This window comes from Marmota flaviventris, chromosome 11 (genome assembly GCF_047511675.1).
Source record: "Marmota flaviventris isolate mMarFla1 chromosome 11, mMarFla1.hap1, whole genome shotgun sequence".
Classification (NCBI taxonomy): domain Eukaryota; kingdom Metazoa; phylum Chordata; class Mammalia; order Rodentia; family Sciuridae; genus Marmota; species Marmota flaviventris.
In genome coordinates, this window is record NC_092508.1 from 1,381,794 (window position 1) to 1,408,363 (window position 26,570).

At 52.7% G+C, this 26,570-nt stretch overlaps 3 protein-coding genes across 4 annotated transcripts; 2 read left to right on the top strand and 1 right to left on the bottom strand.

Moving 5' to 3' along the window:
* The first annotated feature begins 2,457 nt into the window (after nt 1–2,457).
* Nucleotides 2,458–3,581, top strand: Otos (otospiralin). Its single transcript, XM_027951669.2, has 3 exons — nt 2,458–2,515; nt 2,638–2,664; nt 3,315–3,581. The coding sequence occupies exons 1-3, from the start codon at nt 2,458–2,460 to the stop codon at nt 3,497–3,499; spliced, it is 270 nt and encodes an 89-aa protein (XP_027807470.2). The 3' UTR covers nt 3,500–3,581.
* Nucleotides 3,582–5,323: 1,742 nt separating this feature from the next.
* On the top strand, nt 5,324–26,341 carry Cops9 (COP9 signalosome subunit 9). Of its 2 annotated transcripts, none has more exons than XM_071619492.1 (3): nt 5,324–5,684; nt 6,830–6,902; nt 26,188–26,341. In XM_071619492.1, the coding sequence occupies exons 1-3, from the start codon at nt 5,622–5,624 to the stop codon at nt 26,319–26,321; spliced, it is 270 nt and encodes an 89-aa protein (XP_071475593.1). In that variant the 5' UTR covers nt 5,324–5,621; the 3' UTR covers nt 26,322–26,341. The 2 variants fall into 2 exon arrangements, with proteins under 2 accessions (XP_071475593.1, XP_027807544.1); XM_027951743.3 differs by lacking the exon at nt 26,188–26,341 and adding an exon at nt 9,117–9,363 and having other exon boundaries at nt 5,548–5,684.
* Nucleotides 20,858–21,805, bottom strand: LOC114105291 (olfactory receptor 9S13). Its single transcript, XM_034637192.2, has one exon. It carries the CDS (start codon nt 21,803–21,805, stop codon nt 20,858–20,860), a length of 948 nt encoding a protein of 315 aa, XP_034493083.2.
* Nucleotides 26,342–26,570: the final 229 nt, after the last annotated feature.

Below are 26,570 nucleotides of genomic sequence, written 5' to 3' on the forward strand. Positions count from 1 at the left end.
ACCTTATCTTTGCCACGCTGATGTTGCCGCCAGCCAGCGCCTTCTCATTATCACTAGAGGGTACAGGGCAGCCTTTGTCCACCCAGAATGGCCTTATGCAGCCCAAGCATTTTCTTACTCCAGACAGTGGACCTCGTGAGGCCTCTGATGCCTCCATAGGGAGGGCCCTATGCCCTGCAGGGACAGGAGTTGGGACAGGGAAGACCCCAATCCAGGGAGTAGTGGTCAACCAGGCTTCAGAGCAGTTGCTGGACAAATTCCAAACCCAACGGTACCAGGGTCCACCGCTGAGTTAGAATTCACGCCGGGAGGTGGACACTCAGGTATTTTAAGCTGTCTTGCTCGTTCCCACGTGAGCCAGAGGCACAGATGCTGACCACCCTGCTGAGGATTGACAGGGAACAAGTTGGAAACGCAGCCCACGCGGGGCTCACTCAGAGCTCCGAGGGGGAGGAGCCGGTGGCAACTGCACTTTGTCAGGTCCTCCAGGGCCTTCAGCCTGGACCCTGCTGAGCCTCACCACCCCAGGTGTGCTCCGGGGCCCTGCAGCTTGGTAGTGAAGCCGAGCACCCCCTGCTCCACCACCCAGTCAGAACCTGAGTTTCCACAGAATCCCTGGAGATGCCTAAAGATGAGGACATCTCTCTCCCACCCAAACCAGAACACACGGGGTGGGGGGCAAACCCCCTCCAGGACTTTCTTGGCCCACTGCAGGAGAGCAGGGGTGGGGGAGGACCAGTGGATGGGCAAGGGGTGTAGAGGGCAGGGCCTCCACGTGGAGGCCAGTCACAGGGAGCTGCTGCTGCTGCTGTTTAGACTTCCTGACATGAGATAAATTATCTACAATAGGTACAGAAAGAGAAGACAAAACCTATGTGCACCTCTAGTCCCCCACCACCAAACACCATCCCTGTCCGTCTTCTTAGATGTTTGACACAGTCCTCTATCAGGAACGGAGTCGTGAAGATACAGCGACTGCTGTCGGGTGTGCTTTTCCTAACATCATCCTGGGATGCCATCTCAGCAGGGCAGGAGCCATGGCCCCGGGCAGCTCTCTCCTCCTCTGACACGGGAGGCCCGGGCCTGCTCCCCTGCAGATTTCCCTCTGTGTCTGACTGTTGTAATAAAACCAACCATGAGCGCATCCCCGTGACGAGTCCTGTGTGTTCTCTTAGTGAATTGTGGTTTTGGAGACCCCAAAGCAGCTGCCCCCAAGAGAACCTGTTACCTCCTGTAGCCACAGGGACCAGGTTTCTGAAAATGAAACCCAAAGTCTAATCTGGTGGGTGTCTGCATTATCATGCAAGTTGAATTTGCTGCCTCTGTGGGTCTCTGGGTAAATTTAGGGGATTGTTAGAGAAAGAATGGGCCTCAGCCATTAGGATGGGGATCTGTGGGCAAACTGGGGTGGAGCTGGGGATCTTTAGGTGCAGAATCCCCAAACATGTGGGTGAGCAAGTTTCCCAGCACCCCTGAAGCACCCTGAGGTGGAGAGGAAAAACAAAGGAACCGGCCCCCTGGACAGGTAGTGTCCCATGGGATGGCAGACCTCACGGGCCGGGCCAGGAATCTGCGCTGACTCGGAGAGGCAGGGTGGTCTCGGGCACTGTGGGGGTCTGTGCAGAGAGGTGCATTCTCATGGCTCAGGACCCCTTGGCATTTTAGATGGCATCCCTTGGGCTGGGACACTCTCCTTCCAGACTAGAGACAGGCTCTGCATAAGCCCCAAAGCTCTGGTTTGGATGGAGACAGGTCCAGCTCAGCCCCACACTTTCTGCCTGTGACTTTGCTCAACAGTCATTCTGTGACTCCTGCCAGCTGGACTGCTGGGGCAGCTCTGGGCTCACCCACATTACCCCAGGACAGGAAGCTTCCATGGGTCCAGTGGCAGACGCCCGCTCTCTTGTGGGTTTGTTCCAAGTGCCAAGGTTGATTCTCAGTCCTGAATGCTGTAGAAACAGACTGCACAAGGATGCTTTTCTCTCAATTTGATCTTGGATCCAAGTCTCACCAGTTGATCCCGTGACTCTGCTGCCCGCAGGGCTACAAAAGCCCACAGTCCTCTGGCTGGGAATGAGATATTCAGTTTGACAGTTCAGGCAGGTGACATTTCCTTCCTGGTCCCCAGCCCCTGTATAAAGAGGAGGTTTTGAGCTGGCAGCGACACATCCAGGCTGCACAGCTGGGCTGAGCAGACAGAGGAAAGGTAAAGCCTCTGGGGACCTGGGACTGTATCCGAGGGCAAGGAAGGCAGACTCTTAGGTAATCAGAATCAATGAAGCCAACCAGGTGGGGGCTTCATGGGAGAATGATGGCTCGAAACCACTGAAGTCGGAGTCACTGGGCAGACTCTAGCTTCCCAGGGGTGACAGAAAGCCTGGCTCTGGTGCACAGCGCTCTCGCCCTCTGGACTCCTGCAGGTGGACCTAAGGAGTCGACTGGCTGCAACTGGGGATGATGGAGGCCTGCTGGATGCTGGGGCTGGCCCTCTGCCTCCTGCTGGGGCCTCTTGCAGGTGAGGGGCCACTCTGGGACAGACCTCTGACCTCCGGTGCTCTCCCCTCCATACTGTAGTCCACTCAGCAGTGTGGGTCAGGTCTGGGATGCTTGGCTGATGGCCTCCCCTTCCCTTTGCAGGGGCCAAGCCAGTGCAGGAGGGGGCAGGTAAGCTCTTCCTGGCTCTTTCTTCATTTACATCAATAACTGGGGGTGGGGGTGGAAGCAGTGGTTGCTGGGGCCAGGGCTTCTTTACCAGACAGACATGATGGGAAGCCTGGCTCAGCTGAGAGGAGGTGGGTCACTGCCAGCAGGCCCTGCCCAGCAGCCTGGGAACACACCTGGCCAATGAAGCCCCGAAATTCCCACCCTCAGGCCTGGGATTGGTCCGGGCCCTCCCTCAAGTTCAAACTCAGTTAGGTATTATCTGGGTGTCTTTGCCCAAACTCTAGGACCAGGAAGCTCTGCTCTCCTCTGAATCCCTCCCAGGACACTGCCCAAGCCCCTACAATCCTACCAGCCAGCTCCTCCCAGTTCAGCACCTCCCAGAGTGAGGGTGGCCTCCCCTCCCCTCCCCCCTCCTCCTCCTCCATCTCAGGTCCTCATCCCTCCCCTTTCTCTGACTCTTCCTCTGTCCCTAGACCTGGCACCCTTAAGATGCAGGGACACTGGCCCCTGTTCCTAGGATGATCAGGGGCAGCCTGGGCCCTGCTCCAGGCCAGAAGGCCCCACCACTGAAGGTGCTGCTGGGCTGTCTACCTGCCCCAGAGGGGTCTCCAGGCAGTGGGCAGCCCCTGAGGTGGCCTCCTGTCTCTCAGACCCCTATGCTGAACCTCCGGCCCTGCCCTACTGGCCCTTCTCCACCTCTGACTTCTGGAACTACGTGCAGTACCTGCAGAGCCTGGGTGCCTACCCACAGCTGGAGGACCTGGCCCGCACCTTCTTTGCCCACTTCCCCCTGGGGAGCACCCTGGGCTTCCACGTCCCCGACCAGGAGGACTGACGCCTGCCTGACTGCACTGCCCTTGCCTGGGGGTGACCCATAGCCATGGTGGGGTGGGGGTCTGGTGGCTTCACACCAGTAAACCTCCCACTGAAGAGGCAGCACAGGCCATGGGGTGCCACAGGCCAGGGACACACTCTGACCCACCCCACAGCTGCACACAGTGCCTCCGCTCTATTGTCTCCCCAGCTAACCTGGCTGGCTCTGATCCCTGGGGACTCTGCTTTAATAAATGTCTGCACACTTTCATCCACGGGAGTCGCCACTGTGTCACCCCCTCCTCCAGTTCTCTCCATAACCCTCAGATTGCCGGTGAGGAAACTGAGGCAGGAACAGAGGCTCGGCCTGAATCGTTAAAGCCATTCAGCTGGTCAGAGGAGCTGGTTCCAGCCCCAGCAGGGGACACGGAGTTGGGCAGCAGTCAGCCCAGGGCAGGTGTCCACACTTCACACAGAGCACACTCTTGAGGGCAGCAGGGAATGAGGACACGTGAGCCCATCTGTGAGGGGAGTCAGGGCCCAGGTTCAGGCTCCGAGGCTGAGGAGGGAGGGGTCTGTGGCCCTGGGCAGTCCTGTGGGAGTGGGAGGGTGGACAGGCAGCGCAGGAGTGCCTCAGGTCCAGCCCCAGTGCAGTGAGACCCATCTGTGCAAGGTGTGCAAGCCAAGAGGACCCTGAGGCTCACACCCAGTCAGGGAAGAAAGCCAGCCAGTGGCAGCCCCTCAGTGCCTCAGGGGACACACTCTAACCTGGCATCTGAGGCTCCTCTGCCCTGAATCCAGTCCCTGTCCACTCAGGCCAGGCTGGCCCCTGTCCAGGCCACAATACCCTCACATCTCTGCTCTGTCCCTTGGCCTCCACAGCCCCTCCCAACCTCCATGTCCACCTACTGCTGAAAGTTAAGGAAAAGATGATTCAAGGACACTAAAGGCGGGTAAGAGACTCCATTCAGGACTACCAAGACAGGGGCAAAGGCAAAGGCCTGTGGGGCCTCCCAATGAGAAAGACTGCGTTCAACTCCAAGGGCAGCAGCAGTGGGGGTGGACAGCAAGGAGCAGGCTGGATGATGGGCGGAAAGTGACTGAAGGTGGCACAGTGCGTCTTGCTAAACAGGACTTGGGGAAGGAGGCCAGGGAGCTCAGATACCCACGGGTGTGAGGGCGGAGGAACCCCATCAGATGTCGGGGTGCTCACATCTGGCTGCGCTGGCTTAGCAGGGCTCTTTGCTAAAACTGGGCTTTACAGACGTGCAGAGCCGGGCCTCAGACGAGGAGGCGGCTGCACTCTGGGCAGCGGACCAAGTCGAGGCCAGGCGCCTCCTGCTCCCTCTCGGCTCTGGTCTCTCCCTCCTTTCCCCTTCCTCCTTTCCTTCCCTACCCCCTTTTCTCCGTCACAAATTGTGGCAAACCAATACAACATGAAATTTCCACCTTCACCAGACTCAAGTGTCACCAGGCACGTTCCCGGCGCCTCCAACGGGACACCGTGTCTTTAGGTGACCGGCTTATTTCAGTAACACGATGTCCTCGAGGCTGGCCCTCGCTGACCGCGGGGGAACGTGCCTCCTGGGTGGCACTGCGCCCAGGGGACAGGCCCGTTCCGTTTGTGCCTTCGCCCACGGCGCGGCGCTCGCAGGAGTCCGCTTCCCACCGGGGACGCGCTCCGGAGGGGGCTCGGGGCGGCCCTGTGCGGTATTCCGAGGACTCGGGGATGTCCTCCGGTCGCCGCGAGGTCCCGCCTCCGCGGGCAGCCCCAGAACGCGGACGCGGGTGGCGCGCGGCGGCTGTGAACGTCGCCGCGCGTCCCCGAGCCTGGCGTCCGCATCCTTCTCCGGGAAGAGCTGCCGTGCACGGCCCGCTCCACCTCGGGCTTCGACGTCCAAGAGCTCCCCGCTCCCTCCACCCGTCGGCTGCGACGCAGCCTCCGGCTCCCGGCGCCCTCCCCGGGCACGCAGGTCGGCGAGACCAGCCCAGCTCCCGATGGCGCGGCACGAAGCAAACCCCGGCTGACCGGGGCCCGCGGCGGGCACCACCGAGTCGCGGTCCTCCAGCGTCTGGACCTGCCGGGTGGGAGCGCCGGAAGTAGGCGCGGCGAGCCGGAAGTGGGCAGAGCGCGACGGCCCGAGATGAAGCCGGCGGTGGACGAGATGTTCCCCGAGGGCGCCGGTCCCTACGTGGACCTGGACGAGGTGAGGTGGGAGCGTCGGCGTTCTGGCCTAGCGTAGGGGCGGTTGCCGGAAGGCGGGAGCTGGTTCCCCGCCTGGCGACGCCCGCGCGTCTTGGGGACGAGCCTGGCCGGGGTGCGCAGCTCCTGCCTGGCAGGGGCCCGCGGGGTGGGTACCGGAGGGAGGAGAGAACGCAGGGCCAGATGGTGGAGCGGCACGGAGCGGGCGGGTCCTGCGCATCCCACTCCCGGGCCCCCGAACCCAGCTCCTGTCAGGTTTTAAGGCCCCTGCGGGAGGCCTCAGGCTCCGATTTGCTAGGCGGCTGGTCACTTAGCAGAGTTCGGAGTTGGGTTTGGAGTGGGAGGGTAGGAAAATGGAATTAGAAAGGAAACTTGAAGAAGGTCTGAATAAGGCCGGTGGGATTTACGTGGTGGTGTCTGCGTGGCTTCCTGTAGCGTTGGGATGGGGAGGCTGGCTGAGAAGGGGGGAGTCTTGGAACCTTGGCAGCAGCCTGAAACGGAGCACGGAGGCGTTTGGCACTTGAGAGTTGAGCACACACCTTCGAGGGTGTAGGGACCAGAGCAGGAACAGGCTCCTGTGGCCAGCCATCCAGACAGCTACCATCAGAGGACCCTGCACTGATCCTTCCCAGGCGACTAAGCAACGGGCAGAATCCTGAGTGCATTCTATTGCCCAGCGGTGGCAGTGACCTGATTTTGCCACCAGGAGGAGCTTCAGCTGTGGGAGGCTCTGAGGGCACACAAGGGCCAGGGCAGGTCAGCTTCCAAGGGAAATGGTTGCATTCTCAAAAGGGAGGGGTCCAGAATAGTTGCCAGACTGGGGTTGCACATGCTTGTGGTCTCTGTGCAGTGTCCAGGAGGGGACTGGAGGCTGAACTTGAGGTCCACAGATGAGTAGTGGCACTCAGGGCAATGGGAATTCTCTTTTTGAAAGAAAGGGAAAAATTAAGGAATGTAGAATTTTAAAAACTGCTCCTTGAATTCCCCCTTCACACACATTCTTTATTTGCAACTAAAATTCTTAACTCCACCCTGAGTACTTGCCTGTCACCCCTCACCCTGTTCCTGTTTCCTGGAGGTATGGGATGCTATGACAACTCAAAGCTGTTTTGGGGAAAGAGCTCACATAACTTACCTTTCACTCCCCAGGCAGGAGGCAGCACTGGACTCCTGATGGACTTGGCAGCCAATGAGAAAGCAGTCCATGCAGACTTCTTTAATGGTAAGGGTGCTGGGATTCTGCATGCCTGGTTTTATTTAAAAGTTTTTCCTGTAAGTTAATACAGTGGGACGATCTTGTGACCTGAATAATTAGGATCATGGAAGAGTGAAGCCAAGACACTGCCGTTCTCAGAGTACAGTGCAGAAATGATCACACTGGCTGTCGGCCACATCTAGAGAAGCATGAAATTGCTTCCTGTCTCACATGCCAGGGCCTGAGATGAGTACGTGGCATGAATGTTAGCACATGCTAACAGCCAGTTGTGGCTGGCCTGTCACCCTGGACAGGTTCTCTCGGGTGGCTGTACTCTCCTGATTTTCCCTCCCTTCTTCCTTTCCCATACTTGTCTGCCCTTGGCTGTCTTTGCAAGGAGCAGCCACACTCTGGCTTCAGCCCTTCCCAGTCTTTGAGTCGGGACGAGAACACACTTCATCTTGTTTCAGAACTTTTCATGCTAGCTACCCAGGAAGTTTTACCAAACACACTGAAAGCTGACCTCTCATGAACCTTCAAGTGTGCTAGAGGGCATGTTTCTCTTATTCCTCTGGTTTCTAAAGGCTTTGTCCATACAGGTTATTTGGGCCCTTACCAAGGGTTCAAACAGAGGAAACACAACATACATTTCCTGCTCAGAAGGGTAAGTGAGATTTCTCTCCTTTTTCTGTCCCGCTGTAATCACATGATTTTTGTCCCTACAAAGAACTTTTGTTACTCGCTAGTAGCAGCTGGGGTGTGATCTTGCCACCTTGGTGTCTGCCTTTACAAATAATCCCTGAGTCCATGCTAGTTTGGCTCACTGTCCAGGAGGAGGAACCTTGCTGCTAAATAAGGTGCAGTCTTTCCAGGGGACCTGGCTGCCACCCACTGATATCAGACATCCCATAACCTTGGAGCTGAGCTTTGAGAGCCTCAATAGCCTTTCTCTAAATTCTGTCCAAGGGAACACAAGGTGCGGAAGGGTGGACGCCTTCCAGAGCTTCCTGGGATTCTCACCAGGCAAGGCCGTCTCATTCCTAGTGCTGGCACCATTAATTCACAGTTCAATGATCTTCAAAAGTCCCTTTTGTCCTTTGCTGGCCTCTTAAATTAGAGATGATTGACTGTGTTCAATGGTCAGTGTTGAGATTTCCAAAGATAGCCCTTGGATTCCAGTGAGAAGGATTTCCAAAGACAGTGGATTCCTGTGCACCTGCTTCTGGGCTCAGGAGCATGTCAGAGTCCTCCTGCAGGCGCTGCCTGTCTTGGGTGGTGGCTGTTGTTGTCCACGAGGAGCCTCTGGCTTCAGTTGAGGTTTCTCCCACAACCCTTTGGCTCGTCAGCTGGGTGGACTTTGGGATCCATTGTCTGCTGGGCAGTGGGTCCTCACGATGAGTGTGACTTGCTCTCTTCCCTGGCTTGTTTCATAGTGCAGTAGAGGAGTTAGAGGAGGTGGCAGGCACGGCAGAACTGCACCCTGAGGGCTGGGTGGGATTGCCCTGGAAGGTGTCTCCTTGTGAAGATGTGGAGCAGAGGGATGCTCTGGGGAGAGGGAAGGAAGTGTCTAGAGCAATAGCACCAAACAGAAAGGTCAGTGGGCAGCGAGTACTCCCTCTGTGGCCAGAGGAGCTGCCCTTTCCCAAAAAGGCCAGTGCGGGGCCTGCCCCAGTGCTCTGTCTGACCACGTCCTCAGGCCAGGGCCCACAGGAGGGGGCTTAGTTCTTTCTTTTCCCATGGTGAAGGGGATGCTGGCATGAGGTCCAGAACTTGGAAGGTGCACAGAGGAAAGCGGAAGGACAAATTGGCCCTGGCTGTGGTCACCCGGCCAGTGCCTTGTGTGTTTATCCAGCTGCTTCTGGCAGGAATGGGGCTTTGTTGTGTCTTGAACTCACCTCTTCCAGGCCCCCTAAGGCCATTCTCAGTGGCGCAGTCCTTCTGCCACCTTTCTGCAGCCCCTCCTCATGTCACCCTTAGCACAGGTGTCAGTGCAGCTGTGAGGTGGCTGTCAGTGTGCAACACCTGTGTCTTCCTGCGTAAGAGCAGGTTAAAAGCATGTAGAAACCACACTGTCCCCTTGAATTGTGAGCCCTGTTAGCTAAAGCTGAGCATCTGTCGTGGGGAAAGGCCTCTGCCACATCATTTGCTGTCTGTGTCTTCAACTACCTGTAATTAACTTTGAAGTGGGTTTCTGGGATGCTTTCCCTATGTGCCCATTAATGTGGGGTTCTGTTTACATAGATTTTGAAGATCTCTTTGATGACGATGATGTCCAGTGAGTCCGGTCCAGCTGCACACATGGCCATGCACAGCACACCAATCTGCACAGAGGGCCGTGTCAGATGGTTTAGAGACCTCGTGGAGATCACTAGAAGTCAGGACCTGGCCAACCGAGGGTGGGGGACTGTCTTAACCCCCTGGACACTTCATCATCTCCTGTGGAATGGCCTTTGTCCTCACACTTATTAAAAATACACCATCACACGCAGGGCAGTTGTGATTCTTGCATGTCTGGGTGGATGTTGCCGTCTGAGTGTATGGATTGGGCGCGTGCACTGTGTATCAGCATGCAAGGAGGATCAGACGCTATGTGCTGCTTTTTGGTGGCTGGTGTGCCTCTGGTGTGGTGCCTGCTGGTCACCTGTAGGTGTCCTGCTGCAGCACTCCTGACCCTGCATTTCCTTGAGTGGGCAGGGCCTTACTGCTGCCACCCCCGTTGGTCTGGTCTCTTCCTCCAGCTTCCTCATCCAAGTGGCTTCTGTCACAGACCTGAGGCTTATGACCCAGGGCTCTGTCCCATGGGGACTACATGGGGAAGGCCCAGCCAGTCAGCAGCAGCCAAGCTTGAGCTGTGCAGGGTGGTGGCTCCCAGCCACTCTGATGGAAGGACCTTTTCCTGCAGGGCAGGGAGCAGTGGGTGACCCACACACTGCCAGCGATGATTTAGTTGAAGAATATTTTCTACTAAAGTTAAATGTTCTGAAGGTTCTTGTTACAGTTCTGATAGAAGTGAGAACCTCAATGAAACAGCCTTCTCTAGTGACTCGATGCCAGCCATGAGGGTTATACAGCTGGGCTCTGGAGCCTTGGGCCTGGGGAGGTAATTGGGTGGTCCAGGCAGGGTCACCGGCAAGGCCTTCTGGAGGAAGCACCTCCTTGCCCTGTCCTCAGGCTTCTGCCTCTTCAGAGTCAGGTGGAAATGCCCATCTTCTCCACTGGGGACCAGAGACAAATCTCTGAGCTCTTGGTGCCAGTGGTACTTCAGAACAAGCAGGTTTTAGAAAAAAGACATTATTGATGGTAGAACTCTTCCTGCCTTGATACTGCTTAGAGTCAAGGTGAGAAAGTACTGTGAAAAATGTGCTTAGATAAAAGTCCCTTTGTTTCTCATGAGGCCAAAGCTGGGCACTCAGGAGCTGGACTGGTCCTTTGCTCAGGATTCAGGTCTCAGCCTAGAGTGAAGGAGACTGAACCCTCTGTGTGCTTCTGCCACACCCTTCTCAGGAGACAGGTTCAGGCACTGTGAGACCAGAATGCTGTGTATCTTTTCAGGATCTAGTTCTGTGTCTGCACTTGCAGGCCTCCAGCAGCTCGAGCTTTCCTAGGTGCCCGGTGGATTCTGTGAATCATGGTTACCCTCCCTGGTGAGTCACAAAGTGCTGCTCATAATTATGATTTTAGTGACTGCTGGGTAATTTCTGAGGGGTGTGAGTGCTTCAGATGGCTGTCACCCTGAGTGTTCAAGAGCAGTCACTTGACTTATATATAGGTATCTGTGTTTAAGAAATAGCTTGATTTCTTTGTCCCCAGCATCAGGGGGAGCCTCTAGCACAGAAGGTGCTCAGCAAGTATCTGTTGAGTAGATAGAAATAACAGTATATCAATATGCAAGAGGCTTGGAAAATGACCAAGTCCTAGGTCCTTATGGAGAGAAGAAAATGCCAACCTAGAGAAGTGCTGAGCGTCAGCCCCATGCTGTGCCCCTCCGGACCCAGAGCACCAGCAACACAAAGAGTGCAGCCAGTCCGTGCGTAGCAAGGGCCATGGGGCCCGAGTTTCCATTTGTCCTCAAGCCACACTTGGCTTGAGAGTTCTGCTTGAGCCCCTAACTCAGATCCCAGGGGTGTGATGGTCAGCCTTACCTGAGCAGAAAAGGTCCAGCCAAGTAAGACTGCCCCAGACACCTGACCTGCCTGGGGACACCCACAGGGGGACAAGGCACTTCATGCAACCCATCTGATGTGCTGCCTGGTCAGGGAGCAGCACAGTAGCTGATGGTTCCTGGAGCTTGATGCCTGCGGCAAAGCCCAGCTGTCCGAGGTGGTCTGATGCGTCTGCCTCGGGCTGTGAAGTGAGGGCAGCAGTGACGTGTTCCCTGTGGGGTGGGCAAGGGGCTCTGAGTTAATGTGGGTGAAACGGCTTCCGTGGAGTCAGAGTCCCGCGGATGTGCGCTGCTGCTGTGTGCACATTTGGGCACTGCAGGGACTCTGGCCTTCCGCTCGGCTTTCCACTCTGATTTCTCAACCTTGTTGAAAAACCTCTCTGCTCGCCCAGGTCACTCAGAATTCTGGAGGACAAAGGTGGCAGACCCCCTGCCCTTATTAAGAGCTGCCCTCTCCGAAGAGGCCATGAGGGAAATGAGGGGTGGATTTGGAAGGAGTTCCTGAAACAAGGTCACGTGTCTAGAGCCGAAGCGTTGATGTTTGTCAGATGTTGAGATGCTTGCAAAGGCATGAACGAAGCAATACGGTAAAAAATAATGGGCACAGAGTACTTAAAAAAGTTCATGGAGGAGCCAAGCCAAATGGCCAGTAAGTGTTTGAAGGCGCTCAGAATGACATGCGCCAGGCCAGCGAGGGATGAACACCACCTGCCTTGGTGGGACAGGGGTGGCGGGAGGTGTAACAGTCATATGTGCCCCTGCCACCACCCAGCTGATCGAGGTGAAATTACTGCTGGTAATAGTCGTAGGAGATCTCAGTGCCCCCAGTGGCAGTGGTCAGGTAATCCAGATGGAAAATCAGCCAGGATCCCTGGCCCTAGGGACATGCAAGCTATGTGAACCCAGCAGCCGTGCACAGTAGTTCACCAACAGCAGCCACTTCCACACTTGGGACAACATGTACCCCTAGTCTTTTCTAAAGAGAGAGCGTAAGGGTGGTAAACAGGAAAGGGCCATGTGCCTGCTGACCTTTCAATACCACCCAACAAGCGTGGAAAAAACCAAGTGAGTAGCTGAGGGATTGATGCCGTGGCCACCCGTGGGCTCCCACAGCCAGCCAGTGAGCTGAGGTGTCCACCTGGTCCTTGGGTGGGAAGCAGGGTAGAGAGTTGTGTTGCTTGGCGTATTCATCTGTGGGTTTGTGCACACAGGACACATTGTGTGCAGAGATGTGTGCTCTTAGGTGAGTGTACGTGGGGCATACGCGTACACAAAGCCCCGCAGGTCTCCACCTTTGCAGCCCCCCAGAACCTCCAGCTGTGATCACAGACTTGTGTGTTCAGCTCCGTGTGTATGTGAACGTGTTTCAGGAAGGACTGTGCTTAAGGCCTGTGGGAAGAGCTGTGAAAACCCAGGACACACCGTGGGTGGGTAGGGGCTGGGGAGCAGGTGGCCCCCATTTCACCTGGAAGGAAGCACTTGGGAGAGTGAAGAGGAGCCTCAGGAGAGGGTGTGCTGTTGAGAGGGAGGACGGGGTGGGTGGGTGGCTGGCCACCTGGGATGGGCTGTGCTCCTGAGCAGCAGTTGTCCATCCCAGACATGCAGTCAGCCCCAAGCTGCGATCTTGTACCGTTTTCTTTGCTTCCTTGTTTGCAGCTAAAGCAAAGAAGGCAGGTATGGCCTTCAAGGTCAAGGGCCATTAATTAGCATGTGCTTTGAAGGGGGACTGGCCTCCAGAGCTGTGGGTGGCCTCTGTTCCTGGACCTGGGAAGGGAGTTTGCTGGGGGCAGCCTGTGGCAGACTGTGCTGCAGGTGGGCCTCCTTTCAGCTGGAACCTCCCTGCATCTGAGAGTCTCTGCTCAACTGGGAGTCTGCCAGCCCCGGCCCCCTGGATTCGAGTGTCAGGATGTGGAAGTGGTCGTGGTCTGCAGATAGAGGCCGCCTCGGGCAAGGTGGCGGTGGGGTGGTGCTTTCTCCCTTTGTCCCCTGGTGGTGGCTTGTTTTTTCTTTTTTGTTTTTGGCTGCTTCAACTTCAAAAATTATTTTGCTGAACTTAATTTATACTGTCACTTGGAAGGCTCACCTCTGTCCCCAACTGTGCCCAGTGCAGTTAAGTAAACGTTGGAAGAACCTGTTAGAACTCTTGCTGAGGCGGAAAACCAGCAGACCTGGAATGAAAATAGCATTTGGAACAGTTTTGTTTTTTATTTATTTAACATCTTGCCAAGGATCATAAATCCTAAAAGGTGCCATTCACTGAAGCCCATGTGAGCCCCACATCTGCATTCTGTCATGTCATCCTCAGGACATTGCCCAGTGGGTATGTGCTCACTTTGCACATAAGCAGGCAGTGGTGAGACGGCTCCCCAAGGCCGGCCCTCAAGAAGGGCAGTGTCCAAAGAAAACAGGAGACACTTCAAGGCCCTGAGTAAGGACTCCAGTAGCTCAGACAAGAGCAAGGATTGACAGATGGGATCATATCAAGTTAGAAGCTTCGGCACAGCAAAGGAAACAGTGGAGAGGCAGCCGGAAGAACGGGGACAGCCACTCTTCTGACAGCAGCGCTTCCGCAGCTCTTCATTGCTGTGACCCAAATACCCCAAGAAGAACAGCAGAGGAAAAGTTCATTTTGGTTCATGGTTTCAGAGTTTCAATCTGTGGTCAGTTGGCTTCATGGTTCTGGGCCCAGGTGGGGCGGAACATCATGGTGGAGGGCATGGAGGGGAAGTAGCTCAGGACATGGCACCATGAAGCAGAGAGAGCTCAGCTCCAACCTGACCTGCCTATAGTTACCGTCCAGTCAATCCTTTAGTGCCTCCATAACCCAGTCACTTAATATCTGAACATCCTTGCAGGTGAGCATTTGGGGGACACCGAATACAGAAACCGTGGCAGAGAATTAGTGTCTGTAATGTAAAAAGAAAGAAAGAATGCCAACTTAATACCAAAAAGAAAGAAAGAAAAACCCCAGTCAAAATCAGGCAAGTGAACTGAGCAGACACCTCTCAAACGAAGTACAATGGGCAGTAATTTCATACAAATTCATTCAACATCTTTAGCTCTTGGGACTATGCAAATTAGAACCACACTGAGGGTCTGTTCCCCCTCAGTCACCTTGACTGTCTTCAAGGGCACAAACAACAGTGCCTGCTGGCAAGGACACAGGGGAGAGGACCCCTTAGGTACTGCAGTGGGAATGCAAATACAGCCACCGAGGCCGCCAGAGTGCAGGCTCCTCAGAAAGGGCGCAGTAGCATTACCACGTGTGACGCAGTTGACCCTGCCTCCCCGTTACACCTGCAGAAGCTAAGGCCAGCATGTCACAAAGGTAAATGCACACCCGTGTCTTCTAAGGCACAATTTACAGTATCCTAAGTATCTGTCAACTGATGAAAGGATAAAGAAAATGTATGTGTACATACACAATGGAGTATTCTTCAGTCACAAAAAGAATTAAGTCGTCATTTTCAGGAAAATGGCTAGAGCTGGAGGTCACCATGTTGGGTGGAATGTGGCAGGTGTACATTTAGCTTTTTAATAGACTGCCAAGCTGTTTCCCAGAGGTCTCCACATTCTCTCCAGCAGTCTGTGACAGCCCCAGTTGCCGCCTTCTGTCTCAGCCATGCTGGTGAGCGTGCTAAGGAGCCATCGTGGTTTTGGGGTGTATTTCCTAGTTACTAGTGTTGAGCGTATTGCCATGTGATGGTTTGCCATCTGTATGTCTTCTTTGATGAAGTAAAAATTAACCACTTTTTACTCATTTGTGTTTGGTTGGTTGTTTTCTTACTTAAAATTATGTTTGTGTATAATCTAATGTAATCCTTTATCACATATATAATCTGCAAATATTTTCTTCCAGTCTGTGACTAGCGTGGTAGGTAGGCAGCTTCCACGGTGGCCCCAGAGACCGCTGCCTCCTGGTATTCACGTTGTGTTTAACACCCTCCTGGAGGTGGCCTGGACTGGGTGCTCTCTTCTCGTGAGCAGCATAGATGAAGCGCTGTTTGTTGAGTAAAGACTGGGGCTCGGGGCTGGGGATGTGGCTCAAGCGGTAGCGCGCTCACCTGGCATGCGCGGGGTGCTGGGTTCGATCCTCGGCACCACATAAAAATAAAAAATAAAGATGTTGTGTCCACGAAAATTAAAAAATATTTAAAAACCTCTCTCTCTCTCTCTCTCTCTCAAAAAAAAAAAGAGTTATCCATGCCTGTCTGACATCCCCCATCGTTATGATGGTCACGGGGATCTGACAGCTTCCCTAGTCTCGCAGGTCTATAGATCAAGAAAGACTATACTTGTAAATTGTACCTAAGGAACCAAATCCGAGGAGCCTCAGGCACACCTGGATCTAATATATATATATATGATTCTAGACTTTTGAGCTGATGTGGAAATAGATAGCTAATATAATTATTTTAGTGGTTTTTCTTTCCATATAAATTTCAGAATTAGGTCATCAATGTCTCTTGGATTTTGATGGGGATTGCAATGGATCTAGAGACCAAATTGGAACAAATGAGTATCTTAGCAATGTAGAATATTTCAGTTCACAAACACTTTAGCTCCCTTCATTTAGGCTTTTTAATTTTTCATTGATATTCTATACTTTTTTGTTAATGTACTTTAGCATTTTGTCAAGTTTATTCTAACATATTTTGTTTACTTGGCATATTGCATATGACAGGGAAGTCCAAACTGCAGTCACCCCTTGCTGGTGTGGAGGTGGAATTGGCTGTGTGTGCTGACTCTGTATCCTGGGATTGAGGTTGATTTATTTTTCTAAGGGATTTTTTTTTGGTAGATTCTTAGAGCTTTCCCAAGGCCATCTCACCTGGCATGGCCTGCTGAAGCTGTGTGTCTCAATGACACAACAGTTTCCAGTTTACTTGGCATATTTGCAATAGAAACAATTCCTTGTACCATCAAAGACACACAGGAGATTGTTCCTAACAGTGTGCTCATGATGTCCCCAAGTTAGAATAGCTCTACTGTCCACCAGCCACAGAAGGGATGTATGATTTGAGCAATCGAATACTGAACAGCAGTGGAAAAGAGGGAACTGCCGTCGCAGGCGGCAGCGAGGACAGCCGTCCTGGGCAGCAGCGAGGACGGCCCAGGGCATCTGTTGCATCAGGTAAGTCTACGAAGAATACACCTCACATGAACTGATTTTTGGGACTCTCTAAGCAGACAAAAGTCATTTTTGTTCTTAGAGATCATCAGAATAATGATTGCCCTAGCAGCAGGGCGTTCATTGATAAAGGGCACAAAAGAGCTCTCTTTGGCTCAGCATTTCCTGTCCTGGTGAGGGCAGCAGGGCCTGGGCATCCTGTGAAAACACGGAGTGCACACCTAGTGTATGTGTGCTGTGGAGGGGAGCTCGATGGGTGGGGGGATGTCATGGAGAGTGACCTTGGAGGTCACCAAGGGAGGGAAAGCAGACTGCAGGATGTGAGGGGCAAGACCAGCCCCTGAGGGGTGCCAGTAGTTAGCCAGCACAGAGAAGAGTGCCCAGCAAAGATGTCTGGTCATGCAGGAATGACCAGAGTGTTTAGAAAGCACAAAGCTTGATGAATGTCCCAAACAGACACCAGTGGAAGACAGCCACCAAAGAGCAATTGACAGATGGTACCCGGGTCCACTCAGAGGTCTTCCTTGACAAGGAATGGGACATGCCCATTAGGTCTGGACAGTGAGCAGTGGCAGACGCAGAGAGCAGGTTGCAGAGGGGTGAAGAGTAGCACGAGCAGAGGTGTGAAGTCTGGAGTATTGTAAGAAATGCTCCTGGGAGTGAGTGCGAGGTGAGCAGCCCACAGACCTGCCTGAGCTAGAGGGAAGGGTGAGGATGATGAGCAGGTCTGCGGGGTGGGGGAGTGGGGAGAGGAGAGGAGGAGGAGAAGAAAGTGCAGCTGCTGGGGGTTCAGCTCAGGTCAGCCCGTGTTCAGTAGCCACAAGGGGCTGTGCACTAGACTAGAGAGAACTGAGATGTGGTCTCTGACTTGAGGTCAGTATGCACCAACGTGCATTCTCTTGTGCCCATGCACACACACAGCTGCCTTCACTGTGAGAAGGGAAGGGATTTGGCAAGCGTGGCCACAGTTGAAGCACATGAGAAGAGGGCATTGAGGACTGTCCTGGAACTGACCCTGGGACTGTGCTGGAGAAGGGCAGAGGGTAAAATGATATGGTGCACCCCGTAGGCTATGAAGGGGGCTCTGGGACGACTGCAGGGTCGTGACAAGGGACGCACTGGCCTATGTGGCAAGAGAAGGTCCAGGATGTCCCTGAGAGCACCAGAGTGGCAAACTGCTCTGGGTTGGGTCTCAGCAGCCCCTCAAGCCTAAGGCAGAGGCTTAAAAGCCCTCTGCCAGGGTCTGATGAGCACCTGGTGGAAGGCCAAGGTGGGCAGAGGGACCGAGAAGCAGACCAGCCAGATGCCAGGGCCTCTAACTAAGTCCATTCACACCCAGACCCATGTGCTGCAGCATGGCACTGCTCCAGCCGGGCAGGGCGTGCCCTCCCACTGTGCATTTAAAACTGTTCCAGAGAAGTGTGAGGTGGCTCCTATCCTCACCTTAAGGTTGGAAAGGCCTTGGCTGGTTTGGCTGTGCCACGTCATCAGGAGCTTTGCCATGTGGGATGCTGTCAGCCAGAGACACGCTGGGTCTCTCCTCGGTCCCTGCTACATCTTTCAAGAGTATCTACACTTTATTTTCTAATAGTTTACACACCATAGATATTAAAGAGTTTTTATTATAACATTTTACCTTTAAGATTCCATGATGTATTTTGAAATAGCCCAATAGAACAGAATACAGTCTCTAGAAGCAAGCATGCCCACAGGGGCACCTGGTTAATGACTTGGTGACCAAGCACAACTCCAGAGAAAAGGTGCTTTAAGAAGTGTTTCTTAGGTCAGTGAATGGGACATAACCTTCCTGTGCTCATACGTGAACACATGACCAGTGTAACTCCACAAAATCCTGTTCAGCCATAAGAATGGGCTCAGGACTGTAATGGGTCACTCCCCATGTATGTGTCATATCTCAGTACACCCTGCTGTCATGCACATCTAAAAACAAGTTACAAAAAGAAAACCTGCACCCAGGGCCTGAGCACTGGCCACGGGGCCCAAGATGGAAGGCTGGCTGCCATGCAGCTTCCTGGACTTGTGATAATGTGTGGTCCTGGGAAGCAGCAAGGCCATCAGGTCCCTGCAGTTTGGGTAAGAAGGAGCGGCTTGCGTAGCAATCCAGGACCAAGGTGACTTCGTCCTGCAGAACACAGGGTTACCTGGAGGCAGTATCAAGGACATTGGGCGCATCCCCGCCCTTGAGCCCCACACCTGGGCGGCTTTTGTCTGTGCCGGGAAGTGGCCTCAGGAAGCAGCCAGCACAGGGCTCCTGGCAGGGTCGACTCAAGGTGGCCATGGTCAGGCCAGTGGGAACCTGTGAGTACCCATGTGCAACACACAGTTTACCCCTGAAGCACAAAAGCCATCACCAATTTTGTGTGCATGTGGACACCGGATGAAAGACTCAGCAAAGAGATCTAAAAATAACAAGATATCAGAGAAGAGTATCTTTGGGGACGTAGCACAGGCAAGTATTAAATGCCACACAACCATGAAGGAGGTGACCAACACAGTTACCTGGTAATAAGTTTAGAGAATGATGTTGACTGACTTAAAAAAAGAAAAACAACTATGTGGATGTGAATACTACCAAGTGGGAGAAGTATTTTCAAATCAAATAACCAACAAGGGGTTCATAAGGATGGGAGAGGTGAAGAATTTCTACAATCAATATGAAAAAGAAAACAGTGGAAAAATGGGCAAAACAGATATACTTCCCCCCAAAGAATATCCAGATGTCTGTTCTGTGCAAAGGTGGGTGAGCTCGTGAGCCACTCAAGAAATGACAATGAAAATGGCAGGGACATGTGATCACTAACCCCCGAATGGGGAAGCTTGTGAAACGGAACACACCTGCTCCTGAAGCGCACACCTGCTCCTGATGATACACAGCAATGGAAATCGTGTTTGCTTTGGTCAATGTGAGCAGAAATTGGCATCATGTTTGGAAAACTATTTGGGTGAACAATTTCATGTTTAAGAATGCCCGCAGGATTTCATTTCATTCACAGGAAAAGATGTTTAAAAGAACACAGAATTATTTTAAGGGCCAGTAATTAGTAACAACCAAAATGTCCATGGTCAGTAGGAGGATGAGTGAATGACCATGTCAGTACTGTATGCAGGTGGTTCCTGACTTACAGTGGTTTGACTTAACGGTTCCTGATTCTCTGATGCTGTGAGTTACCCTTTCACTGCTCTGCTTTCCTTTCCTGGACATGTTGAAGGATTTAGGTGACACTCAACACTGGTATCAGAGAGGCTCCTGTGAGATGATTTTTCCCATCCCAAAACTGATGTGAGCCTTCTGAGCATGCTTAGGTAGGCCAGGCCGAACTGTGACCTGTAGGTGACAAGTATTGGATGCAGTGCAGCCTATGATGTTTCCAACCTACCTTGGGCTTACGGGGTGTAATCCCATTGCAACTGAGGAACATCTGTAATGGAATCATGTACGGTGGACAGCCAAGGGCTCCGTTACAGGCAGCTGGACATGGGCGAGCAGTAGTGGTCAAACAGAAGACAAATCGTGCATACCTCTCCATGGAAAGTTCTGTGAAGACAAAGTACTTTTGTCTTCACAGAACTTTCCATGGAGAGGAGCTTGTGCCACCCAGATCCTGAAAATGTGGTTAGTCAGGATAAGGCTAACCCGGAGGGCGAGGACAGGCAGGTGGAGTGAGCCGTACCGTCTCTTGACCTGCAAATGTTGAACTTGCTGAGTTGTAGATGAAACTTGTGTATTTTCCCTTGGAATTAGTGTTTTTATTGTGCATGTACAGACATATGTGCATATACCAGAAGGGATAAGTCCTGCTCTGCATCCATGTGCACACACACTGCGTGTATATGATGTATACAGTTATGGTCACACACACACAGTGCAGCTTTTTACTTTCTCCCAGGTCCATCCTGAGGCTAGGAAGGGGCTACCAGGTCCCAGGGCCATGCTGTCTGTGCCCAGGGTGTGATGCCCAGGAGCCTGGGCAAGCTCTGCCCCAAGAGAAGCCACCCCGATGCTCAGACCCCCTGCAGCTCCTTCGCACACAGGCTCTCTTTGTCAGACTGGGCCACTCACAGCCAAACCTGCTCCACCTGATGCCAGACTCGCTCTGCGGGATGGCTTGGTTGTTGATCTTTAAACAGTTATTATTTTTAGTAGCTCCTTGGCACTGGTGTGGAAGATGGGCTGAGGGAGCGGGCAGGCAGACCCTTCACTCACATCACGGGAGGCCACCAGCCAGCCAGGCTCTGCGTCTGGGTGAAAGCTGGGTTAGTGAGATACACATTTTTGTCTGACGACTTTAATCAGGATGCACAATATCTATCTATCCTCTGACCAACTAAAGCCTGGGAAATGACCCAGAGATGCAAAGGAGGAGGCAGAAGGCAAGGCCCTGCTAGGTGCCCACCCAGGCTTCTTGTGGTCAGGCTGTCAGTCCTCCCCAGAGTTCTGCATGGTGCCCACCTAGTCTTCTTGGGGTCAGAGTTCTGCATGTAGACCAGCCTTCTCCATCCGTGCATCTCACACGTGATAAACATCTGGTCCATGAAATGCTCAAAGGACCTTGGTGAACATATGCCCCAACACCTTCAAGTGCATTTTGAAGTAGGGAGCAGTTGGAAGATCAGATATCTCCATAGAGCCCTTCAGTCCAGCTCCATGGACACTCACCAGAATTTTCTTCACATGGCAATGTGCCTCTGTCCCAGCCTCTGCAGAGCGTCCTTCACGTCCTTGTTCCGCAGGCTGTAGATGAGGGGGTTGAGCATCGGGATGACCAGGGTATAGAAGACGGAGACCACCTTGCCCTGCTCCATGGACTCCACAGCTCCTGGCTGGGCATACATCACAAATAGTGTTCCATAAAATAAGGACACGGCTGTCAGGTGGGAGCCACAGGTGGAGAAGAGCTTGTGCCGCCCAGATCCTGAGCGCATCCTGAGGATGGTCACTGCGATGTAGCCATAGGAGACCAGGACCGCTAGTGTAGTGCTCACAATGATGAAACCACAGAGGCCAAACAGGAGAAGCTCATTGAGAGCCGTGTTGGCACAGGCCAGCTGGAGCAGCGGGGGGACGTCACAGAAGAAGTGGTCGATGCGGTTGGAGCTGCAGAAGGGCAGCTGGAAGGTGAGGCTGGTCTCTATGATGGAGTTGAGGCAGCCTCCACAGTAGGTGCCCAGCACCAGGCGAGAGCATGTCTTGGAGCACATGGTCGCAGGGTACTGCAGGGGGCTGCAGATGGCCAAGAAGCGGTCATAGGCCATCACAGCCAAGAGGAAAGTCTCAGTGGTAGCCAGTAAGGAGAAGAAGAACAGCTGGGTGGCACATCCCCTAAAGCTGATGGCCTTGGAGGAGAGGAAGTTGGCCAGGGCATTGGGGGCGATGACGGAGGAGTAGCAGAGGTCCAGGAAGGACAGGTTCTTGAGGAAGAAGTACATGGGGGAGTGCAGGCGGGCATCCAGGGTGATGACCACGATCATGGTGACATTGCCCAGGACGGTCAGCACATAGAGGGCCAGGAAGACAGCAAAGAGCAGAGCTTGAATCTCCACCCCTCCTCTAAAGCCCTCCAGCACAAACTCCCGCCAGGGCAGTGCTGAGAGGTTTCCGTTTCTGAGGGTCGGCATGGCCCTGCGCTGGGACAGCAGGCAGAGAGGACAGAGGAGGCAGTGAGATTGAGCAGGTTACGGGACGTGGTCACGTATTTTGTGGAGTACAGAGACGTGTCAGTGCCGTGCTGCACACTGTACCAGAGAATTCTTGAACACCCCCTTGGTGGTGCCCACCTGACTGCACAGCTTGACCTTGTGATGAGCTGAAGATACTTGGAATGCCCACCCCAAGGCCAAGGTCATTGACTCACGTGGGAAGAGGGACAGAGCAGAGCTGTCCAGGTTGGTGAGGATGCAGGGCCATCCCTGGGCCCAGTGGAATGAGCATCTGGCCACGGGGTAGGGAGGGTGCCCATCTGCTGGGGAGCTGGAAGACTGACTGGGTGTGATAGGATGGCCTGTCCTCCCCACTGTCCCTGGCCTACTGTGCACAGCGTGGTCCTGAGCCAGCAGCGTCCCTGGCCCCTGGGAGCTGGTGGAAATGCAAGAGCCGCAGCCCCAGCCTGCAGACTCGGAGCCTGTGCTTAGCAAGGGGCAGCCAGCGGGTGCTCAGGCCAAGGCTCACAGGCCCTGCCCAGCCACCAGGGTGCAGGGCAGGGTGCGGGGCAGGGTGCAGGGCAGGGTGCGGGCAGGGGAGTGGTCTCTGCCTCTCTGCTGGGGCAAGGCCTGAGTGCTTACTGCATACACAGCCCTGCTGCCTGCTCACTCATGGTCAGCTTCTGGTCCTGGCAGTCCTGAGCAGGTGGTGTGTTGACCTTACCTGTCCAGGTGAGGGTTAGGACTGACCCATGGTCATACAGCCAGCAGCTGTGCTTCCAGGGTCCCTGTGCTCCTGAGCCAGGTCTGTGCTGGAGACAGGGCGGCGGATGCCCAGTCCCCTTGTCCTCTGCGGCTCAGCTGTGACCTCCTGAGCAGTGAGTGAGGCGGCAGGCAGTAGTAGGTCCAGTGAGGCTCTGGGCCCAGGCGGTGTGTGTAGCAGGCTCCTAGGCTTTGTGAAGCGCAGGGGCCCCACGTCCGCCTCCTCTCCTGTCCTGCCAGCTGGGCAGCGTGTTAAGGCACCTTCACTTGGGGTCACTGTGTACCTGGCAGGGCTGGTACTTGGGCCTCCAATGGCCAATTAGTGAGGCTCTGGGCCTCTGCAGTGCCTGGACTCCAACTCCCTGGGCCCCCAAGCTGCAGGGCTGTGGCCAATCTGTGTGTCATCACCATCTCCTCCCAGTGGGGCGGAAGGAAGACTGAATCATCAGGGACTCCCTTGAGGGATGCAGCAGGGACAACTCCTAGGGACCTCATGTCCAGGGCCCCTCGTAAGAGCTGCTGCCCTGGGCTGGGCTAATGTGACCTCCTGACCCACAGCCCTCCCCCTCCTGCTCCATCCTGGCCATGGTGTGAGGGCGGTGAGGTGGGAACCCTGCCCTGGGAGGCCGGCCAGCCAGCTCTGCCCTGACTGTGACTGTTCCTGCACAGGCAGGCCCTTGTCACCTTCTAGACAGGTTCAGAAGTTAGACTAGTTTACCTCTAAGTTCCCTTCTCTTGTTATTTTTGCAAACAAGTGTATATTTTCTTTTGCCTTCAAATTTTATTTTTCTAATTTATTTTTATTGTTTTAATTGCTTTTTTAAAAAATACGTGACAGTGAATGCATCACAATTCTTATTACACATGTAGAACACAATTTTTCATATCTCTGTATACAAAGTATATTGACACCAATTCATGTCTTCATACATGTACTTTGGATAATGATGTCCATCATTTTCCATCATCATTGCTTACCCCCTGCCCCTCCCTTCCCCTCCCACCCCTCTCACCCCTCTGCCCTATCTAGAGTTGGTCTATTCCTCCCATGCTTCCCGTCCCTACCCCACTATGAGTCAGCCTCCTTCTATCAGAGAAAACATTTGCCATTTGTTTTTTTGGGATTGGCTAACTTCACTTAGCATTATCTTCTCCAACTGCATCCATCACCTGCAAATGCCATCTCTTTTATTGCTGAGTAATATTCCATTGTGTATATATGCCACATTTTTAATACATTCTTCTACTGAAGAGCATCTATGTTGGTTCCACAGTTTAGCTATTGTGAATTGTGCTGCTATAAACATTATATCTAATATAAGATAATTGTAATTTTGTGGGTGTCCCTGTAGTATGCTGTTTTTAAGTCCTTTGTGTATAGACTGAGGAGAGGGATATCTGGGTCAAATGGTGGTTCCATTCCATGTTTTCCAAGGAATCTCCATCCTGCTTTCCATATTGGCTGCACCAATTCGCAGTCCCACCAGCAATGTACGAGTGCACCTTTCCCCCCACATCCTCACCAACACTTATTGTTATTTGTATTCACAATAACTGCCATTCTGACTGGAGTGAGATGGTATCTTAGAGTTAGTTTTGATTTGCATTTCTCTAATTGCTAGAGATCATGAACATTTTTTCATATATTTGTTGATCGATTTAATATCCTCTTCTGAGAAGTGTCTGTCCACGTCCTTGGCCCATTTATTGATTGGGTTATTTGTTTTTTTGTGTTTAGCTTTTTGAATTCTCTATACACCTTAGAGATTAGTGCTCTATCTGATGTATGAGGGGTAAAAATTTGCTCCCAAGATGTAGGTTCTCTATTCACCTCACAGACGGTTTCTTTTGTGAGAAGAAACTTTTTAGTTTGAGTCCATCCCATTTATTGATTATCGGTTTTAATTCTTACGCTATAAGAATAAGGGTCTTATTAAGGAAGTTGGGGCTTAATCCCACATGATGGAGATTAGGGCCTACTTTTTCTTCTATTAGATGCAGAGTCTTTGGTTTAATTCCTAGGTCCTTGATCCACTTTGAGTTGAGTTTTGTGCATGGTGAGAGATATGGGTTTAATTTCATTTTGTTGCATATGGATTTCCAGTTTTCCCAGCACCATTTGTTGAAGAGGCTATCTTTTCCCCAATGCATGTTTTTGGCGCCTTTGTCTAATATAAGATAATTGTAATTTTGTGGGTTAGTCTCTGTGTCCTCTATTCTGTACCCTTAGTCTACCAGTCTGTTTTGGTGCCAATACCATGCTGTTTTTGTTACTATTGCTCTGTAGTATAGTTTAAGGTCTTATGTAGCGATACCACCTGCTTACTCTTCCTGCTAAGGATTGCTTTAGCTATTCTGGGTCTCTTATTTTTCCAGATGAATTTCATGACTGCTTTTTCTATTTCTATGAGGAATGCCATTGGGATTTTGATCTGAATTGCATTAAATCTGTATAGTGCTTTTGGAAGTGTGGTCACTTTGTTAATATTAACTCTGCCTATCCATGAGCAAGGTAAATCTTTCCATCTTCTAAGGTCTCCTTTGATTTCTTTCTTTAGGGTTCTGTAGTTTTCATTGTATAGATCTTTCACCTCTTTCGTTAAGTTGATTCCCAAGTATTTTATTTTTTTGAGGCTATTGTAAATGGGGTGGCTTTCCCTATTTCCCTCTCAGAGGATTTGTCACTGATGTACAGAAATGCCTTTGATTTATGGGTGTTGATTGCCTTTCAAATTTTAAAACAGTTTCTGTTTGAAGGAACGGAGGCAAGCACAAGTGGTCAATGAGAGGAGCCCTCACTCCGACCCCACCACACCTTCCCTCCCTGGCCGCTGGCTGTGATCCCACGCATCTGTCTGCACACCTGTGGATTTCTGCTGGTGTGCTTGTGCAGTCTACGTTTCCACCTTCATTACTTCTGAACTGGGACTTTACCTTACCAGAGACTGTGTGGGTGTGTGTGTGCGGTGCCTCCACAGTCTTCTTGGGTGGTGTCCAGTGCTTCTCCAGGCATCTGCTGACCACTGGTCTGGCACGGTCTCCTGTCCTGTCCCACTGTGTGATCTGGTGTACACTTTGCCTCTGCGTCATCTCTGTAGAGTAGATGGAGTCCTCCAGGTAGCCTGTGGGTGAACATAGACAGTTCATGGGTTTCATTCTGTCCACCTTCATGTCCATGCATCTGCACTCCTCGGGGGACAGGGCAGCCTGGCCAGTCCATGTGGCTGTGCTGTTCTGGAAGTGTGTAGTGCACTGAGACACTCATTTCCTTCCTGTTTCAGTCAAGAAAGGTCAGGTTCAAGCTGGCTGCCTGCTTGGTGGCTGTTGTCCTGCACAGCTCTGGCTGGTTCTTGTCCACACTTGTTCGATCCGTTTTCTTTTGACCTACAATCTCCTTCCATTTTTCTCAAGGTCTCTTTGCTGGTCAGCATTAGAATTTGTGAAGTGTTCACATATAACAAGCCCCAAGGCTTCGGTGTGTGCTGTGTTCCAAGCTCTGTGATGCTAGTCACCTGGTCTTCAAGCAAAGTTAGAAAGTGCATTCTGATATGTGGCTTTCAAATATCTCAACCAACTTAACATTCTTTTTAATTCTACAGGGTTCCAAGAATATGAAGGCGTGGCCCAGACCCAACCCCTGGCTCCCCTGGTTGCCGTGTCTGTCAGGCCTCTGAGAAGTGGAAGGACTGCTGTTTGCAGCTGCACTTATGTGTATGATGATCTCAGACAATAAGAAAAAATGCTGCCATCCCATGTCCCCAGTACACTTTGTTCATTCTTATTTAAAAACCTGGAAACCTCCGGCACAGGGGGATTCCTGACCAGGTAAATGGGAATGTTGTGCATAAGAGGTTAGAGACAACCAGAGCTGGGGTGGGAGGACACGGCCAAAGGCCAGCGCACTGAGGCAGGTCACCCAAAGCACCGGTACGTCCTAACTGTGGCCACATCACAGAGAAATGGCAACGGGAGGGAGTCTGTG

What these genes read in the sequence shown, in the direction of transcription:
- Otos (XM_027951669.2), top strand. Translation starts at nt 2,458, where the DNA reads ATGGAGGCCTGCTGGATGCTGGGGCTGGCCCTCTGCCTCCTGCTGGGG. An exon ending in CCTGCTGGGGCCTCTTGCAG is followed by an intron (nt 2,516 to 2,637) that starts GTGAGGGGCCAC and finishes TTCCCTTTGCAG; the next exon opens with GGGCCAAGCCAGTGCAGGAG. An exon ending in GCCAGTGCAGGAGGGGGCAG is followed by an intron (nt 2,665 to 3,314) that starts GTAAGCTCTTCC and finishes CCTGTCTCTCAG; the next exon opens with ACCCCTATGCTGAACCTCCG.
- LOC114105291 (XM_034637192.2), bottom strand. Translation starts at nt 21,805, where the DNA reads ATGCCGACCCTCAGAAACGGAAACCTCTCAGCACTGCCCTGGCGGGAG.
- Cops9 (XM_071619492.1), top strand. Translation starts at nt 5,622, where the DNA reads ATGAAGCCGGCGGTGGACGAGATGTTCCCCGAGGGCGCCGGTCCCTAC. An exon ending in CCTACGTGGACCTGGACGAG is followed by an intron (nt 5,685 to 6,829) that starts GTGAGGTGGGAG and finishes TTCACTCCCCAG; the next exon opens with GCAGGAGGCAGCACTGGACT. An exon ending in CCATGCAGACTTCTTTAATG is followed by an intron (nt 6,903 to 26,187) that starts GTAAGGGTGCTG and finishes TTAATTCTACAG; the next exon opens with GGTTCCAAGAATATGAAGGC.